We start from the raw sequence: 19,067 nt of genomic DNA, 5'->3' as shown, positions 1-19,067 counted from the left end.
TCACCTCCTCGGGTCCATCACCACCTTGCCCTTATCATCACTAATTCTACCAATCTCACTGTTGGTTTCTCAATTGATGGGCCAAAATCCTGCTCACCTTCTCCCCGTACTCATGCACTGTCCCTCTGGCCAGTCTTAGCTGTCCCACCGCCTTCCCTGTAGAAACTAGCCCAAACTCCATCTGGAGCCTCTGCCTCTCCTTCACCAGTCCTGCCTCCGGCACCTCTGAATATCTCCTGTCCACCCTCAAAATCTAGCCAACCAGTCTAGCCCTCTCCTCCAGCTCTGTTTACTCCCTATGCGCCAGGATTGATCTAAACCCCTCCCGACTACCGCTTGACAGCCCGAACCCGCACGCACGCCACCTCATCAGCCAACAATCCTGCACCCAGCCTCCATTATAGACACTCTTTCCTCCCCCCCCACCCCCAGCACATGGCTGGGCCACATGCAAATCCACTCAGTGCGGCGCATGGTCAGAATCCACAATCACCAAATACTTGCCGTCATCGCCACCGAATCTTGTGGCGATGAAGGCATCCCTGAGATCGGCAGGAATTTCTTCTCTATCCCAGGTTTTCAGCAACAGCCGATGGAGATGACGTGTGATCTCTTCAACTTTAAAATTTCTGCTGGGATCCCATCCACTCGTGCAGCTTTTCCATTTTTCATGTGTTTAATGGTGGCCTCGACTTAGTCAATGTTTGGTGGGAGCGCAAGATCATCTTCGGGAGATTTCCTCAAAACACATCCTTCTCAGCCTTGGCTAATTGACGTGCTCTCCTCTTTATGGGAGATACTGGTTATGTTGTTTTGCCAGGCATGGAGAACTTCCCTCCTCTTGTTCATGAAGTCTCGGATGGTGTGGTCATTCTCATCGAACTAGTCTTGGTGTTTCCTGGTCTTGTGGCCGATGATTTCTTCACAGCTTGATATAATGGCTGTCAGTAGCTCTTTCCAGCTTTCCTCCACTCAAGTCGAATGGAGACTGGAGCTTTGGGGAAGTTATTGTTGGAAGTTTAGGCATGCTTGACTCCTGAAGCTGCTCAATGTTGATCTTTCTTCAAAACTGTTTCTTCACCTTCCACTGCTTCTGGTGGAGTTTAATGGAGATAGAGGACCGGATGAGCCAATGGTCTGGCCAGCAGTCTTCTGCTGTGGTCACCACATTAGTGATGAGGGTATCCTTTTGGTCTCTGGATTGGACGATCAATAAGTTTAATGTCTCCAGGAAGTCTTGAACTTTTCTTTTTGGTGGAACAATGTGTTAATGATGACCAGCTGGTGTTCCGTGCATTTGGCGAGCAGGAGAACCCCATTGGAGTTGTATTTCCCAACCCCTTCCTTTTCCAGTATCCTTTCCAGATTTCAGTAAGAAGTCTTACAACACCAGGTTAAAGTCCAACAGGTTTGTTTCAAACACGAGCTTTCGGAGCACGGCTCCTTCTTCAGGTGAATGGAAAGGCTTGTTCCAGAAATGTTTATATAGACACAGTCAGAGATGCCCCGGAATGCGAGCACCTGCAGGCAATCAAATCATCAAAGATGCAGAGAGAGAGGTAACTCCAGGTTAAAGAGGTGTGAATTGTCCCAAGCCAGTTCAGTCGGTAGGCCTCTGCAAGTCCAGGCTTGTTGGTGGGGGCCGAATGTAATGCGACATGAATCCCAGATCCCGGAAACAAGCCTTTCCATTCACCTGAAGAAGGAGCCGTGCTCCGAAAGCTCGTGTTTGAAACAAACCTGTTGGACTTTAACCTGGTGTTGTAAGACTTCTTACTGTGCTCACCCCAGTCCAACGCCGGCATCTCCACATCATGGCTTTCCAGATTTGACAGTCTTTTCTAACCCTGGCTTGAAGTCCCCATGGAGGATGATCTTATTTCCTTAGGAATGTTGGAGGGTATGGTATCCACAGTGGAGTTAGAAGCCTTCTTAGACTCTCATCATTGGGTTCCAGGGCTGGTATGTAGGCACTTTTCCTTCACTTTGTCCTAACTCTTGCATTTAATCTCGGATCCTTGTTCACTCATACTGGACCCTGAAGTCTTGGCAACGGACTGTTTTAGTCTTTTGTGTTTAATAACTGTTAACTGATTGTCATGCTATTTCTTTGATAATATGGTTAATTCTGTGCTCAAATTCAAGTTTGTTTAACATAAAAGACACCTATTGATCAGAGTCATCACTCTTGGGGTGAAGTATCTTTTCCTTTCAGTTTGAAATTTTTTTTTAAATTGTTTGGAGTTCCCTTCCGTAATCCTAACAAATATTGGAGTCTGGTCCAGTATCCTTTCTTTAAAATTTAGAGTGCCCAGTTCATTTTTTCCAATTCACCTGCCCTGCACATATTTGGGTTGTGGGGGCAAAACCCACGCAAACACTGGGAGAATGTGCAAACTGCACACGGCCAGTGACCCAGAGCTGGGATCGAACTGCGAACCTGGGACCTCGGAGTCGTGAGGCAGCAGTGCTAGCCACTGCACCACCGTGCTGCCCATCTGGTCCGGTATCCCAACACTTAATATTTTAGTATTCTGGGTATATTGCTGAAGAGAGATATGTTGCTAAAGATTGTTTTCTTGCACTCAGCAGGACAAACACACATGCCGAATTTCAAATGATCACAACCACTTACATTACAGGAGAAAAGGGTGCTGGGTGATTGGCAGGTGAATTCTGATTTGCTGAGGTATTTCCGTGAAGAAAGCAATCAGGAACAATAGGCTTCCAGTATGCTTCCAGGTAATTAAAAAATGGTGCAAGACTTGAACATATTCTTTAATGAGGGTCGACCCGTCAACCAATCAGCACCCTTCTTTTGTAGTATAAATTCATAGATTCCTACTGTGCAGAAGAAGGCCATTCGGCCCATCACGTCTGCACTGACCCTCTGAAAGAGCACCCACCTACACCCAATCCGTCGCCCTCTCTCAGTAACCCCACACATGGGCAATTTAGCATGGCCAATCCATTCAACCTGCACATTTTTGGACTGTGGGAGGAAACTGGAGCACCCGGAGGAAACCCACACACACACGGGCAGAACGTACAAACAGGAAGATTGTGCAAGCGCCACACAGTCACCCAAGATCGGAATCGAGCCCGGATCTCTGGCGCTGTGAGACAGCAGTGCTAACCTCCAAGCTGCCCGTTGTTGTGATTGTTTGAAATTTTTCATTTTTACATTTGTCTTAATGAGTGCAAGGTGAAAAGCTTCAGCAACATTCTATGCTCGGTTAGACTTAACGCATTCTATGCTCGGTTTGAGCAGGTAACCAACAACCCGCTATCGAGTGCCCCAGCAACCCATAATTCACCCATACCCACCATCACAGTTTCCGAAGTCAGATCGGCCTTCCTGAAAGTGAACCCACGGAAGGCGATGGGCCCGGACGGGATCCCTGGTCGTGCACTCGGAACCTGCGCGGACCAGCTGGCAGAGGTTTTCACAGACATCTTTAACCTATCCCTACTCCACTCCGAGGTCCCCACCTGCTTCAAGAAGACCACCATCATACCGGTACCAAAGAAGAACCAGGCAACGTGCCTCAATGACTACCGCCCGGTGGCCCTGACGTCAGTTGTAATGAAGTGCTTTGAGAGGCTGATCATGAAGCGCATCACCTCCATACTCCCGGAATGCCTTGACCCACTTCAATTCGCATACCGTCGCAACCGGTCCACATCAGATGCCATTTCCCTGGCCTTACACTCATCCCTAGAGCATCTCGAAAACAAGGACTCCTACATCAGACTGCTATTTATTGACTACAGCTCCGCCTTCAACACCATAATCCCAGCCAAGCTCATATCAAAGCTCCAAAACTTAGGACTTAGCTCTCCACTCTGCAACTGGATCCTTGACTTTCTGACCAACAGACCACAGTCAGTAAGAATGAACACCAACACCTCCTCCACAATAGTCCTCAACACCGGTGCCCCGCAAGGCTGCGTACTTAGCCCCCTACTCTACTCCCTGTACACACACGACTGCATGGCAAAACTCCATCTACAAGTTTGCTGACGATACGACCATAGTGGGCCGGATCTCGAACAACGACGAGTCTGAATACAGGAGGGAGATAGAGAACCTAGTGGAGTGGTGCAATGACAACAATCTCTCCCTTAATGCCAGCAAAACTAAAGAGCTGGTCATCGACTTCAGGAAGCATAGTACTGTACACACCCCTGTCAGCATCAACGGAGCTGAGGTAGAGATGGTGAGCAGCTTCAAATTCCTAGGGGTGCACATCACCAAAAATCTATCCTGGTCCACTCATGTCGACGCTATCACCAAGAAAGCACAACAGCGCCTTTACTTCCTCAGGAAACTAAGGAAATTTGGCATGTCCACATTAACCCTTACCAACTTTTACAGATGCACTATAGAGAGCATCCTCTCGGGCTGCATCACAGCCTGGTATGGCAACTGCTCGGCCCAGGACCGCAAGGAACTTCAGAGAGTCGTGAATACCGCCCAGTCCATCACACGAACCTGCCTCCCATCCATCGATTCCATCTACACCTCCCGCTGCCGGGGGAAAGCAGGCAGCATAATCAAGGATCCCTCCCACCCGGCTTACTCACTTTTCCAACTTCTTCCATCGGGCAGGAGATTCAGAAGTCTGAGAACACGGACGAACAGACTCAAAAACAGCTTCTTCCCCACTGTCACCAGACTCCTAAACGACCCTTTTATGGACTGTCCTCATTAATACTACACCCTGTCTGCTTCATCCGATGCCAATGCTTATGTAGTTACATTGTATATATTGTGTAGCCCTATTATGTATTCTCATGTACTTTCTTGAATTCTGTTCAATTCCCTTTCTTCCAATGTACTGAATGATCTGTTGAGCTGCTTGCAGAAAAATACTTTTCACTGTACCTCGGTACACGTGACAATAAACAAATCCAATCCAATCCAATCCAACATATCTCTCTTCTCCGCAATATTCAGGGTCTATACTATCAAACAAGTATTGTAGGCCCCATGTCTAAATTTTTTGTTATACACAATGAAGAGGAATTCAATTGAGTAGAATAAAAAGCAGAGCCCAACTAACCCCAGCTTTGTGTCTGATTTCCTCATGAAGTTCACATTTTTATTTTAAGCTGACTCTGGAAAAGTTATCTTTAGTAATTCATTTTCGGTATGTGCACAGCTTTCTATGGAGTGATAACAGAACAATTAGAGAATCAAAGTTATTGCAAATGAATTGTGGTGTGTGACTTGTATTTAATGATAGCACATTCTATTACTCTTGGACATGATGAACCCTGCCTTCTTTACTTCCTACTCACTGCGAACTTCTCAGTGAAAATAAAGTGCCAAATAGAAAATGTGCAGCGAATGATTTAAAAAGTTGCCAATTATGTTATTTGTTGGTCAAAAATTTGGGATATTATGAACCTTAAATTAATCACAGTTCATGTACAAAATCTTTGTTTTAAATGCCTGTGTTTTTATACCCTTTAACTTCTGACAATGGAAACAAATGGAAATTCAACGACAATATTTTTGGATGCAGGGAAGAGTTCTTCAGTTTTACTTTTGCTGCATAAAAGCTATTGAACAAAAAAGTACACTCTTGTTTTTCACAGTTAAAGTTTTTCCTGATGAAAATCCTTTTCGATTGCGAGACCGTTCAAAAGAGCGTGCTCAAAAGCCACACAATGAGAGGAACTCCTCACATCCCCAGCAAATTGAAAATGATAAACCAACAAGAAGAGCTGACTACAGCAGACAGAAAGGTTAATATTTTCATATGCATTTTGTTGTATTTTATAGATCTGTTTATTTTTACCTACTGTGTTATGTGCTCCAATAAAATATGGTGAACATTCTCATGCTGTGAAAACATAATATTTAAGGTGGTGGGTGGTTTGTGAGTTACTAATAATTTGGATCTGCTAAAGCATGAAGAGTTTGCCCCTGTGTAAAGCAGTTGCTTTAACAAAGGACTGAATGTGGAAGTAACTTTGTTTCACTGTGTGGCGTTTTCAAATTGTTTTTTTAAAATAAATTTAGAGTACCCAATAATTTTTTTCCAATTAAGGGGCAATTTAGCATGGTCAATCCACCTACCCAGCACATCCTTTTGGGTTGTGGGGTGAGACCTACAGACATGTGGAGAGTGTGAAAACTGCACACGGATAGTGACCAAGGGCAGGGCTCGAACATGGATCCTCAGCGCCTTGGGGCAGCAGTGCTAACCGCTGTGCCACCATGCCGCCCCAACATCTGTAAGGAATTGAGAGAGGGTGTGAGACTGACAACCAGTGGCGTCTTCCATTCTGGGACCCTCCAGTCTCCCACCATTGCTACCCAGCTCCCCCCGCCCCCCACCTCCCACCTGACACACCCGTCCCACGCACCGGGAGGCCCTGTTCACCGGACCCCACACTGTGTATACCATACGCTCACACATAATGTTACCTGGACGGGGCACTTGTCCCTCCCCGTGGCGCACACCCTCTGATGGCCGCAATGTCTCCATGCTGGGGCCTAGCCCCTGGGTGTTCGGACATTTGCCACAGTGTCCGTGGTGTTGCCTCCTGCAGTGTTCAGGCACAATGTCCACGCACCGCAGTCTGATTGGGATTGCTAGACAATATCCCTCACAAGATACATAGCACGCCTACCCATGGGGATCTATTTGGGATGTGTTATTCCAAAAATGCAATAGCGTTCAGCTGCGTGGCCAGAGGCCTCCGCGATCAATGGGAGTTGTGGATGATCGGTGGGACAGGCGGGCAGGGAGTTGGATTGCCACCAGATCAGGACCCACACGATTTAGGGATTGCATTTGGGGTATTAATGCTGCTTCTGAATCTGCAACATTTCTGGTTGATTAATTATTGATAGCGACTGATTGACATACATTGCTTGTTCCCCATCTCCCCAGTGTGATTGATCTATTGCAGCGTATTTACTATTTGGAGTAATAACACAATAAGAAAAGTTGATATTGTGATATTATAGTTAGCTCTGTCTGGCCACGTCCCATGTTAGAGCATCACTGCAGTGCTGCTTTGTTTGGATTTGTGAGGCAGGCAACCTGCTGAGCTCAGGAAGGTTATTTGTACGAAACATCTGATTTTGCTTCTGAGATATTTATGATTACTATTTGTAATTTAAACATAAGAACAGGAGTAAGACATTTAACCATATAATCCTTCCCCACCATTCAGTGAGATCATGGCTGATCTGTGACCGAACTCCACGTAACCACCATTTCCCCATATCCTGTGGTACAGCTGGTTAGCAAAAATCTATCAAACACAGTTTTAAAATTAGAAATTTTTAAAAGAATATTCTTTATTGTCACAAGCAGGCTTGCACTGCAATGAAGTTACTCTGAAAAGCCCTTAGTCGCCACATTCCGGCACCTGTTCGGGTACAGAGGGAGCACCTGGAGGAAATCCACGCAGGCACGGGGAGAAGATGCAGACTTGGCTCAGACAGTGACCCAGCCGGGAATCGAACCTGGGACCCTGGCGCTGTGAATCCACAGTGCTAACTACTGTGCTGCTTCTGAATCTGCAGCATTTCCACTGTTTTATCTAGCATCAGTTACCATTTCAAAAGAGAGTTCCAAATTTCCGCCATCCTTTGTAGCCGTGTTTCCTAATATCACCCCTGAAAGGTCTGGCTCCAATTATTAGACCATGGCTGCTTGTCTGAGACTTGCCAACCAGCAGATAGACTAGATAAGCAAAGTTGCCTGATCCACTTAATATCTTAAAAATGTTATATTTCTTTATCGCAGTAGTTAATAAATATATATTTTTTTTAATTTAGAGTACCCAATTATTTTTTCCAATTAAGGGGCAATTTAGAGTGGCCAATCTACCTATCCTGCACACCTTTGGGTTGTGGGGGGTGAAACCCACGCAGACACGGGGAGAATGTGCAAACTCCACACAGACAGTGACCCAGGGCCGGGATTCGAACCCAGGTCCTCAGCGCCGTAGGCAGCAATGCTAACCACTGTGCCACCGTGCTGCCCTAGTAGTTAATAAATATGGTGTGTGGTTGAGACCACAACACAGTCCTTTACAGAGCATCATTCATTGCACCCGACTAATTGAAATATCTATCCCTACTCTGTTTGCTGCCACTCAGCCTAATACCTACCTTGACTGTTAAAGTGCTTCAGAGACATTATCAAATGCCTTCTGGAAGTGTATGTTTGTAGAATAAAGAAGTAAAAAAGGATTTAGGGCTGTAGTGGGAGTTGCTTCCTGGTAGGCAGTTTTAAAGTGGTAGATTTTATAAATGCAGAGATTAGGGATTTGCTACATGTAGCAGTGGCAGAGTGGTTTTAATGGGGGATTGAACTTTAGACAAAAAGGGCAGGATCGAATGGCATTCAAGTAATCTCTAATTCCTAAATATATCTTGGCCGGAGTTCTCCGTCTGTTCACTGGTGGCAGGATTCTCTTGGCCCGCCGGCATGGCACCCCTGCCCGCGTGTTTCCTGGCGGTGTGGGGTGGCTTCAGTGAGAATTCCCATTGATAGCAGCAGGAGCAGAGAATCCTGCCATCAGTGAATGGTGTGCTGCCTCCCGCCCCTTACATCAGTTGTCATGTAACTGAGATTGCACAATTATAATGCTGACCTCTTACACTCATGCTATTAATTATTAATATTCTGCTCTTTGCTCACAATGTGACCATTTCATTTAATGTCTTCAGAGGACAGGTCTCCTTCAAAATCTGGAACACCACCTCATGGAAATGGTCTGAAGCATTTTTGGGATCAGCACATATACAGTGGTCACAGAAAAGGACCTTCAAGTGAAGGTAGAAGTACTCCACAACCAAAGGCAACATCAAGCAAATTATCTTATGTTTCTGATGGTATGCACCATAAAAACAAAAGCAGCAGCTTCACTGGATATGACACTGATAGCAGTCAAGATTCGAGGGACAAAGGCAATAGTAGGAATAGGAATAAGGGTAAGGTTTGGAAACCCTCACGGGAAACACTGAATGTGGACAGTATTTTTGAGGAAGGTAACAAAAGGCAAGGGAGCCCAAAGCACAAATCGAGCTCTACTGACCAACCACTACACAACAGAGGTCTGAACTTTAATGATAAGCGAAAGCCCAAAGGATTATTGACTATATATGAAGATGAACTCAAACAAGGTAGTGGAAGTTCTTTGGAAGCTGATGTAAAATCAAATCAGGAAAAAGACAAAAATAATATCACTGAAAAGTTAAAAGTTCATAGCTCTAGCCGTCAAGTGCAGAGAATTGAACCTGGGTATGAACTCGGCAATGGTTCCTCTAGGCTCGACACTCCGAGTATGGATGCTTTAAATGGGAAGCACATGAAGAATACCCAAGATGCATTTTGCAGCAGGTAACTCTTTTGCTTTCATTTTCAGGCTGGTCTGCTATTATCAGTTCTAATTTTATAATGTACTATAACTTGAGCAGTAAAATTGGGTTTGTATTTTCAGATTTTTTTAATATTCCATATTATTTCAAGATCCCTAGCTATCTGTAATGCATTCAGAAAACATGCAACTGTGCACACTCCTATCTGCACACAGCTATTGCTTGCCACAGTTTATGAATTGAAATATCCACATTGACGATGTAATTCTCCTGTGTAAGCCTATCATGCTGTTTGTGCCATTATTGGTGCAAGAGGAGGAAGTTTCATTGCCACCTCTGTTAGTTCAGTTGTTGTATTTCTCTGGAGCAGTTTGGCTCCTTGCGTAGTTACTTTTTAATTTATTATTTTAAGTTTGTCATTGCCATTATACCATGTTCCTTATTCATTTCCTTTAAACCACTAGTGATTGAGCACTATGGGAAGGTCTGTATTCCCTGTTGCCAATTTGTTCGTGTCTAGCCCATCCTTCCTTTCTCCTTCATTTTCCCTCTTCTGTTGTCCCCAACTCTGTGCTCTCTGCTGTCCTTTGCCGACCACATCCTACAGAATTGCAATACTGGGGTTTTGGATCCAGCTCAGGTCTGACTAACTTGTCTCCAACCTGGACTTCTCCTCTGACCTCAGCCCCAAAACAAATACTCATCGAAGTATCTCAAGTTTTCCCTTTATGTACTATCCCCAAATTCTAATCGTGGCATCCTCTGCTTCATTATCAAAACTGCTCTGCCTTTTCCCCTTCTTGCTTCTGTTATCCAATGTTGTGTGTTGTTCAGTTTTATATTGTTTAACAGTAAGTGTTTATTAATAACTAGTAATAACTATGGGGCAGCACGGTAGCATAGTGGTTAGCATAAATGCTTCACAGCTCCAGGGTCCCAGGTTCGGTTCCCAGCTGGGTCACTGTCTGTGCGGAGTCTGCACGTCCTCCCCGTGTGTGCGTGGGTTTCCTCCGGGTGCTCCGGTTTCCTCCCACAGTCCAAAGATGTGCGGGTTAGGTGGATTGGCCATGCTAAGTTGCCCGTAGTGTCGTAAAAAGTAAGGTTAAGGGGGAGTTGTTGGGTTACGGGTACAGGGTGGATACGTGAGTTTGAGTAGGGTGATCATTGCTCGGCACAACATCGAGGGCCGAAGGGCCTGTTCTGTGCTGTACTGTTCTATGTTCTATGTTCTATATGCATACGTATAGTTTATGACCAAAACGAGGAGCTGTCTCTATGCTTGCCTCTGTACACATCTCTGTCCAGCGCAAGACATCCTTCTAGACTTGGGTCATGTCTTGCCTTACGTCAGTGTGAACGATCCTGTGCTCAGCCCCACATTAACCCTTTCTATGCCGGACCCTTATGCTACATTGTGAAAAAGAAAATCGCTTATTGTCACAAGTAGGCTTCAAATGAAGTTCTTGTGAAAAGTCCCTAGTCGCCACATTCCGGTGCCTGTTCGGGGAGTCTGGTACGGGAATTGACCCGTGCTGCTGGCTTGCCTTGGTCTGCTTTCAAAGCCAGCGATTTAGCCCTGTGCTAACTTGAGGCAGGAGCTGGTTTATTGCAAACAAACATAAACTTAATTGGGCACAGCCATTGAAATATTTACAGGCTCGGTGCCATCTTGCCGACAACCCAGAATACTTGAGAAAGAGGCACTATAAATCTACATCCCAGAATATTTAAAGGAGTGGCCCTAGAAATTATAGAGGCTTTGGTGGTCATCTTACAGGATTCTATTGACTCTGGAACAGTTCCTACAGATAGGAGAGTAGCTAATAGAAACCCACTATTTAAAAGGGGAGTTAGAGAGAAAATAGTGAATTATAGACGAGTCAGCCGTACGTCGGTAGTGGGGAAAATTCTAGAGTACATTGTAAAACATTTAATAGCCAGCACTTGGAAAACAGTGGCAAAATCGGAATGAGTCAGCATGAATTTACAAAAGCGAAATCATGTGTGACAAATCTATTGTCTATTGGGCAGCATAATAGCACAAGTGAATAGCACTGTGGCTTCACAGCGCCAGGGTCCCAGGTTCGATTCCCCGCTGTGCGGAGTCTGCACATTCCCCGTGTCTGCGTGGTTTCCTCTGGGTGCTCCGTTTTCCTCCCACAGTCCAAAGGTGTGCAGGTTAGGTGGATTGGCCATGCTAAATGAAAAAAATGAAATGAAAATCACTTATTGTCACGAGTAGGCTTCAAATGAAGTTACTGTGAAAAGCCCCTAGTCGCCACATTCCGGCGTCTGTTTGGGGAGGCTGTTACGGGAATCGAACCATGCTGCTGGCCTGCTTGTTCTGCTTTCAAAGCCAGCGATTTAGCCCTGTGCTAAACAGCCCCTTGGTGTCCAAAAAAAGAGAAGGGTTATTGGGCTACGGGGATAGGGTGGAGGTGAGTGCTTAAGTGGTTCCGTGCAGACTCGATGGGCCAAATGGCCTCCTTCCGCACTGTATGTTCTATTTTCTGTTGGAATTCTTTGAAGATATAACTAGTAGAGTTGATGAGGTGGAGCCAGTGATGTGGTTTATTTGGACTTTTAGAAGGTTTTTAACAAAGAGCCACATAAGAGATTAGTATGTAAAATTGAAGTGTATGGGATTGGGACTAGTGTATTGAGTGGATAGAAAACTGGTTGGCAGACAGGAAAGAGTAGGAATAAATGGGTCCTTTTCCAAATGGCAGGCAGTGACTAGTGGGGTACCGCATGGGTAAGTGCTGGGAACCCGTCTATTCACAATACATATTAATGATTTAGATGAGGGGACTAAATGTAATATCACCAAATTTGCAGATGTCACAAAGCTGGATGGGAGGGTGAGCTGCGAGGAGGATGGGGAGATGCTTCAGTGTGATTTGGACAAGCTGAGTGAGTGGGCAGATGCAGTATCCTGTGGGTAGATGTGATGTTATCCACTTTGGTCGCAAAAGCAGGGCGCAGGCTATTATCTGAATGGCTATAATTTGAGAGAGGAGAATGTACACGAGACCTGGGTCTCCTCATGCACCAGTTGCTGAAGGTAAGCTTGCAGGTGCAGCAGGCGGTAAGGAAGGCAAATGGAATGGTCTAACATGACTAATCAGGGTGGGCATCCTGAAAGCCAAACTCAGTGCCATGTGGTGCCACATGAAAAAACTCGACATCTCTCTCTAGCAGCACCGTCTTTTTCTCAAAGCTGTACCTGTCCCCAGTTTCATTTCATCCTTCGCATCATTTGACTCCTTAACAAGAAACTTTTCCTGTTTCTTGCAGATGTTAAGAAACGCAAACTTCAACAACTTATCAACACCACTGCCCATCCTAGTCTCCCCACCAGTCCCAATCTCTCGTACACTATTTTTTTCTAGCCCCAGCCCTTGCTACGTGTTTACCATACCCACTGACCTTCCCCTCTCTGAGGCTGAGCATGCTGTTCTCAGCAAAGGACTCAGCTTTGTACCTTGGTGTCCACACCTCAATGAATTCCGGGTTTGACATAATGTTGAACTCTTCTTTCGGCACCTTCGTCTCCGTACCCACTTCTTTGGACAAGAGTCCTCCCACCGTTCCACAGATCCTTTCATATGCCGCCAACGTTCTGCCTCCAATTGGATGCCCCTGCCAGGACAATTACCTGACCTCGATCTTTTCATTGAGAACTGTCGACGGGACATTGGCCGTCTTAATTATTCTGCCCCCCTCACCCATCCCAATCCCACATCCACATCTGTCATAGTTTACCCTCTGATGTTAGTTTCTCTGCTGTTTGACCTTTCACACCTCTTCTCTCTGGAGACAGCCATTAGCACTCTTTTCCTTTGGTTTCTGTGGCTATGACTCATCTTTCATTCCCTCGCCCCACATTATAAATATTTCCCACTTTTGGCTTTGACAAAGGGTCACCTGGACTCAATGTTAGCTCTTTTCTCTTCTTAGAGATGATTCCAGACCTGCTGAGATTTTTCAACATTTTTTCTGGTTTCAGAATCAAGCATCTGCAGTAATTTGCTTTTAGACAGGGTAGATGCAGGAAGGATGGGCGGGATTCTGCCGTAATCGGCGGGGCGGGCAACTCCGGCATTGGGCCGCCCTAAAGGTGCGGAATCCTCTGCACCTTCAGGGTCTAGGCCCGCCAAGGAGTGGTTTGTGCCCCGCGGGAAAGGGGCTTGGCGCCACGCCAACCGGCGGCGAAGGGCCTCGGCCAGCCAGCGTGAGTTGGCGCATGCGCGGGAGTGCCAGCATGTGCTGGCATCATCCCCACGCATGCGCAGAGGGCTTTGTTTCCACACCGGCAATGGCGGACTGCTACAGCCGCCGATGCGGAACAATAGAGTGCCCCCACGGAACAGGCCCGCAGGTGGATCGATGGGCCCCGGTCGCGGGCCAGGCCACTTGGGGGGCACCTCCCGAGGCCAGATCCCCCCCCCAAGAACCCCGGAGGCCACCCGTGCCGCCAGGTCCCGCCGGTAAGGGACCTACTCCAATTTACGCCGGCGGGAATGGCAAACAAACAGGTGGGACTTTGGCCCATCGCGGGCTGGTGAATTCGGGCAGCCCCGGGGCCCATTGAGTTGCACTGGTCCCCGCCATTCTCCGAGGAAGGCGGCGCGATTCACGGCGGGCCGATTTTTGGGCGTCGGAGTATTTGGAGGACGGCGGAGGCGGGATTCACGCCGACCCCCGGTGATTCTCTGACCCACTGGGGGGTCGGAGAATCCCGCCCGATGTTTCCGATGATGGAGGACTCCAGAACGAGGAGTCACAGCCTGCAGTAACAGAATAGACCATTTAGGACTGAGATTAGGAGAAATGTCTTCAGCCAGAGAATAGCAAACCTGTGGAATTTGCTACCACAGAAAGCACTTGAGGCCAAAATATTGTATGTTTTCAAGAAGGAATTAGATATAGCACTTGGAGCTAATGAATCAAAGGATATAGGGGGAAGGCAGGAATAGGATTTGAGTTGGATGGTCAGCTATGATCCATCAGGAATGGTGGAGCAGAGGGCAGGACAGTTGCGCAGTGGTAGCACAGCAGTCTCACTGCGTCGAGGTCCCAGGTTCAAACCCGGCTCTGGTTCACTGTCCATGTGGAGTTTGCACATTCTCCCCGTGTTTGCGTGGGTTTCGCCCCCACATCCCAAAGATGTGCAAGGTAGGTGGATTGAACACGCTAAATTGCCCCTTAATTGGAAAAAATGAATCGGGCACCCTAAATTTATATTTAAAAAAGGAATGGTGGAGCAGGCTTGAAGGGCCGGATGGCCTACTCCTATTTTCCATGTTTCTACCATTTTATCCGAAGCACAGCATTGGCACCGCCCACCGGTTGATTCACAGGAGGGAGGGGCAACCACTCCTATCACCACATCGAGGTTCCATACTCTGCCTTGCTCATTTGATTTCCGTTGTTGCAGTTCTTCCTTCGCCCTTGACTGATTATCCCAATCACCCCTCCCAGCTTGATCTGAAGGCTGTACTTGGTCTTAACTTTCTGTATTTAACTCCAGAACCACAAAGAAATATATATATTTTTACAGTGTTTGTGCCCTTTTGTCAACTTTTCCAGTTACTGGTTATGTCCACATATAAGAAGCAAAAACTGCCCATGTAAACTTTTGTTGTGAGTATATTTTCCTGCCAATGGAGGAGCTGCAATAGAACTAGTTTACATAAACAGTTCCTTTATAAATATGAATGAAAGATTTAAAGTAAGAATCTGAAAATGAAAAGAAATATAAGGCTTTGAAAATGGCGACTGAGTTACATCTGAAAGCCTGGTCCACAAAGGAAGATGGTTGTGGTGGTTGGAGGTTAATCATCTCGGCTCCAGAGCATCACTACAAGAATTCCTCAAGGTAGTGTCCGAGGCCCAATTATCGTCAGCCGCTTCATCAATGACCTCCCTTTCATCATAAGGTCAGCAGTTGGGATGCTCGCAGATGACTGCACAGCACTATTTGCGGCGACTCAGGTAATGAAGAAGTCCACATCCAAATCCAGCAAACTTAGTCAATATCCAGGTTTGGGCTGACAAGTGGCAAGTTACATTCAGGCCACACATGTGCCAGGCAATGGCCATCGCCTACAAGAGAGGATCTAACCATTACTCCTTGACATTCTATGGCATTACCATCACTGAATCGCCCACAATCAACATCATGGGGGTTACCACTGATCAGAAACTAAACTGGACTTGCCAGATTAATACTGTGGCTACCAGAGCAGGTCAAAGGCGAGGAATCCTACGGCGAGTAACTTACCGCCTGATCCCTCAAAGCCAGCACACCATCTACAAGGCACAAGTCAGGAGTGTAATGGAATACTCCCAACTTGCCTGGATGAGTGCAGCTCCAACAACGCTCGATAAGCTCAACACCATCCATGACAAAACAGCCCACTTGATTGCTACACCTTCCACAAACATTCAAACCCTCCACCACCGACTAACAGTGGCAGCTAAGTTGCACAGCGGGAACTCACCAAAGTTCCTTTGGCAGCACATTTCAAACGCACGATCACTACCATCTAGAAGAGCAGCAGATACCTGGGAACCCCACCACCTGGAGGTTCCCCTCCAAGTCACTTACCACCCTGCCTTGGAAATGTATCGCCGTTCCTTCACTGTCGCTGGGGCAAAATTCTGGAACTCGCTCGCTAACAGCACAGTGGGTGTACCTTCACCTCTGGGACTCCAGCGGTTCAAAAAGGCAGCTCACCACCACCTTCTGAAGGGCAGCTAGGAATGAGCAATAAATGCTGGCTATAAACTAATACAAAATGATAACTGTTGTTCTCTTAAACTTGCATTATCTGAGGTCTAATTTTAATTTCCAATCTCCAAGTTTAATGTCAGGAGGGAACAACTGATGTAATACATTGAAATTTGATTGTATTTCTTTGTCTGCCATGTGACATCCTTTCTGTCACATTTATTGTCAGTGTTTTTCATATAAAGATGTAGGAAATTACAACAAGATTTTCTCTGGTTAATTCTTGTTGATTGCAATTTGTTCGACATGAGGGGCATTTTTAAGCTTTCCCTTAAACCTTTAATGTCTTGCTTTTAAGTGAAACTTCAGTCAAGTATTTAACTTCGGATAATCATGTAAACTTAAATTTTGATTAAAATATATGTATTTTAAACTTTTGACTTAATTAAGTTAATAATTTGGTCAGCAGTTACCTTGCGCACAACAAGGACATGTTCACCCTCTGCAAGGCTTCCTTCCAAGTCCCGGCCCTCACCTCCCCGCCCAACTCCTCCCATTTGCGCTTGGTCTCCTCCACCGGAGCCTTCCCTCTCCATGAACTCACTGTAGATATTCAACACACTTCCCTCCCCAATATCATCCCCTGACAACAACTTGTCCTGCAACACAGGAGGAGGGTGGCACCTCTCTCCTGACAAAATCCCTCACCTAAAGGCATCTAAAATCATTTAATTTGGGCAGTTCATACGTTTCCTGCAATTCCTCCAAACCTGCGAACTTGCCCCCTATAAATAAGTCCCTAAAGTACTCCATTCCCACCTGCTGCCACACCTGGAACCTCACATTCAGCCCCGCCGACACAAACCTATAATTGTCACATATCGGCGCCCACAGCTTCATGCTCTCCAACCCGAAATGCTGCCGACACTGACTTTACCTTTAATGCTGACATCACCACTGGACTCGGAGTACCGGACTGGTGAGAATGGAAAGAGCACCAACAGCAGTGCACTCAAACTCGTCCTCCTGCATGGTCCCACCTCCATCCACCACCACACTGACCCCTCCTCCACAACCCATTTCCTCACCATTGCGATGTTCGCCGCCCAGTAATAATTAATTACAATTTGTAACACTAGCTTCTCCCTCCCCCCCCCCCTCCAAAAACACTCTCCTCTCCCATGGGGATTTCCACGCCCAAACAAACCCCCAAATTATCCCATTTGCTTTCCTGAAAAAGGACTTGGGGACAAAGATGGGGAGGTTCTGGAATGCAAACAAGAACCTGAGTAATTGTAACCATCTGCACCTGCCCAGCCAGGGACAGCGGCAACACATTCCACCTCTTGAAATCCACCATCATTCCCTACATCAGTCATGCCAAGTTCAATTTGTGTAGTGGGCCCAAGCTCTGACTGTCTGGATTCCTAAATGCCGAAAAACTGCCCCCACCATCCAGAACAACAATTCCCCTAACCTCTTCTCCTGCGTTCTTGTATTAATCAGGAACACCTCTCTCTTCGCCTTGTTCAATTTGTATCCCGAAAACTGACCAAACTGACCAAATTCCCTCAGGATCTCAGCGCAGCGCAGGATCTCAATCCCTTTCCAAGCCCTCAATGCTCTTGTTGCCCATGGCGAATGGCAACGGGGAGAGTGGGCAACCCTGCCTCATCCCAAACCCCCCCCCAAGTGTCCCGAGCTCTTCCTGTTTATCCGAACACACTTGTTTGAAAACATTTTTTTTAAGGTTAGGGGCAATTTAGCATGGCCAATTCATCTTCCCTGCACATCTGAGTTTTGGGGGGTGAGACCCATGCAGTCATGAGATCTCGTCCAAACATTCTTCATCGGCGCCCTGTACAGTAGCTGAACCCAGTCCATGAACTCCAGGCCAAACCCAAACCGACCCAACACCTCCAACAAACGCATGCACTCCACCCGACCACTTATGCCGATCCATTATCACTACTACCTCTACCTCCTGCCCTCCAAGGGCATCATAATAACAAGAAGCCTGCACACATTCGCCGATAACTGTCGCCCCTTCACAAATCCCGACTCGTCCTCCCCTATCACATCTGGCACACAGTCCTCTATCTCCATGATGCCAACACCCTCGTCAACCCATCTGGCCTCGGGGCCTTCTGCCTGCATCTCGTCCATCACCTCCCTCAGTCCAATCGGGGCACCCAATCCTTGCACCCTGTCCTCCTCCTCCACTCTGAGGAACTCCAACCCGTCCAGGAACCATCTTATCCCCTCTTCCCCAGGCAGGGACTCCGACTTGTATAACCTACTGTAGAAGGTCTCAAATACCCCATTCACCCCCTCAGCCACCACTTTCCAATTCTCATCCCTCACCCTACCAATCTCCCCCACCACTGCCTGTTTCTTCACCTTGTGGGCCAGCATATTACTTGCCTCTTCCCGGTACTCATACACTGCCCCTCTGCAATTGCCCTACTGCCTTCCCCGTGTGCACTAACCCATCTGGAGCCTCTGCCTCTCCTTTAATAACCTCTACTCTGGCGCCATCGCATAACTCCGATCCACCCTCAGAATCTCGTCTACCAGCCTTGCTCTCTCCTCTCGCTCCACCTTCTCCCTATGTCCACTGATCTAAATACATTCACTCCTAACTTACTGCCTTAAGTATCTCCCACAGCATGGCAGCTGTCACCCCCCCCCCCCCCCCCCAAACAGCATTCAACTCCACATATCCCCAAACGGCTGGCCCTCATCCGCTCACACACAACCTCATCCACCAACAGCCCCACATCTAGCCGCACATCTAGCCGCCATTGGGCCTCCCCCAAACCATCCGCAAATCCACCCGTGTGGCGCGTGGTCGGAAACCACAATCACTGAGTACTCCAGGTCAACCACTCCTGCCAGCAGCGCCTTATCGATCACAAAGAAATCAATCCAAGAGTGCATCTGGTGCACGTGTGAAAAGTACGAAAACTCCTTCACCCT

At 46.9% G+C, this 19,067-nt stretch overlaps 1 protein-coding gene across 3 annotated transcripts in view; it reads left to right on the top strand.

Annotated features, from left to right (window-relative positions):
* usp53b (ubiquitin specific peptidase 53b) overlaps positions 1-19,067 on the top strand; it is a 177,477-nt gene that overhangs the window by 101,911 nt on the left and 56,499 nt on the right. For all 3 annotated transcript variants that reach the window (XM_038791849.1, XM_038791848.1, XM_038791847.1), the window contains 2 exons: positions 5,605-5,754; positions 8,702-9,374. In XM_038791849.1, the coding sequence (XP_038647777.1) occupies positions 5,605-5,754; positions 8,702-9,374 (823 nt within the window). The remainder of the gene's footprint in view (positions 1-5,604; positions 5,755-8,701; positions 9,375-19,067) is intronic.

The sequence above is a fragment of the Scyliorhinus canicula genome, chromosome 3 (genome assembly GCF_902713615.1).
Source record: "Scyliorhinus canicula chromosome 3, sScyCan1.1, whole genome shotgun sequence".
NCBI lineage: Eukaryota > Metazoa > Chordata > Chondrichthyes > Carcharhiniformes > Scyliorhinidae > Scyliorhinus > Scyliorhinus canicula.
Note: the sequence above shows the minus strand (reverse complement) of the source record. Positions and strands in the feature narration are given on the sequence as shown.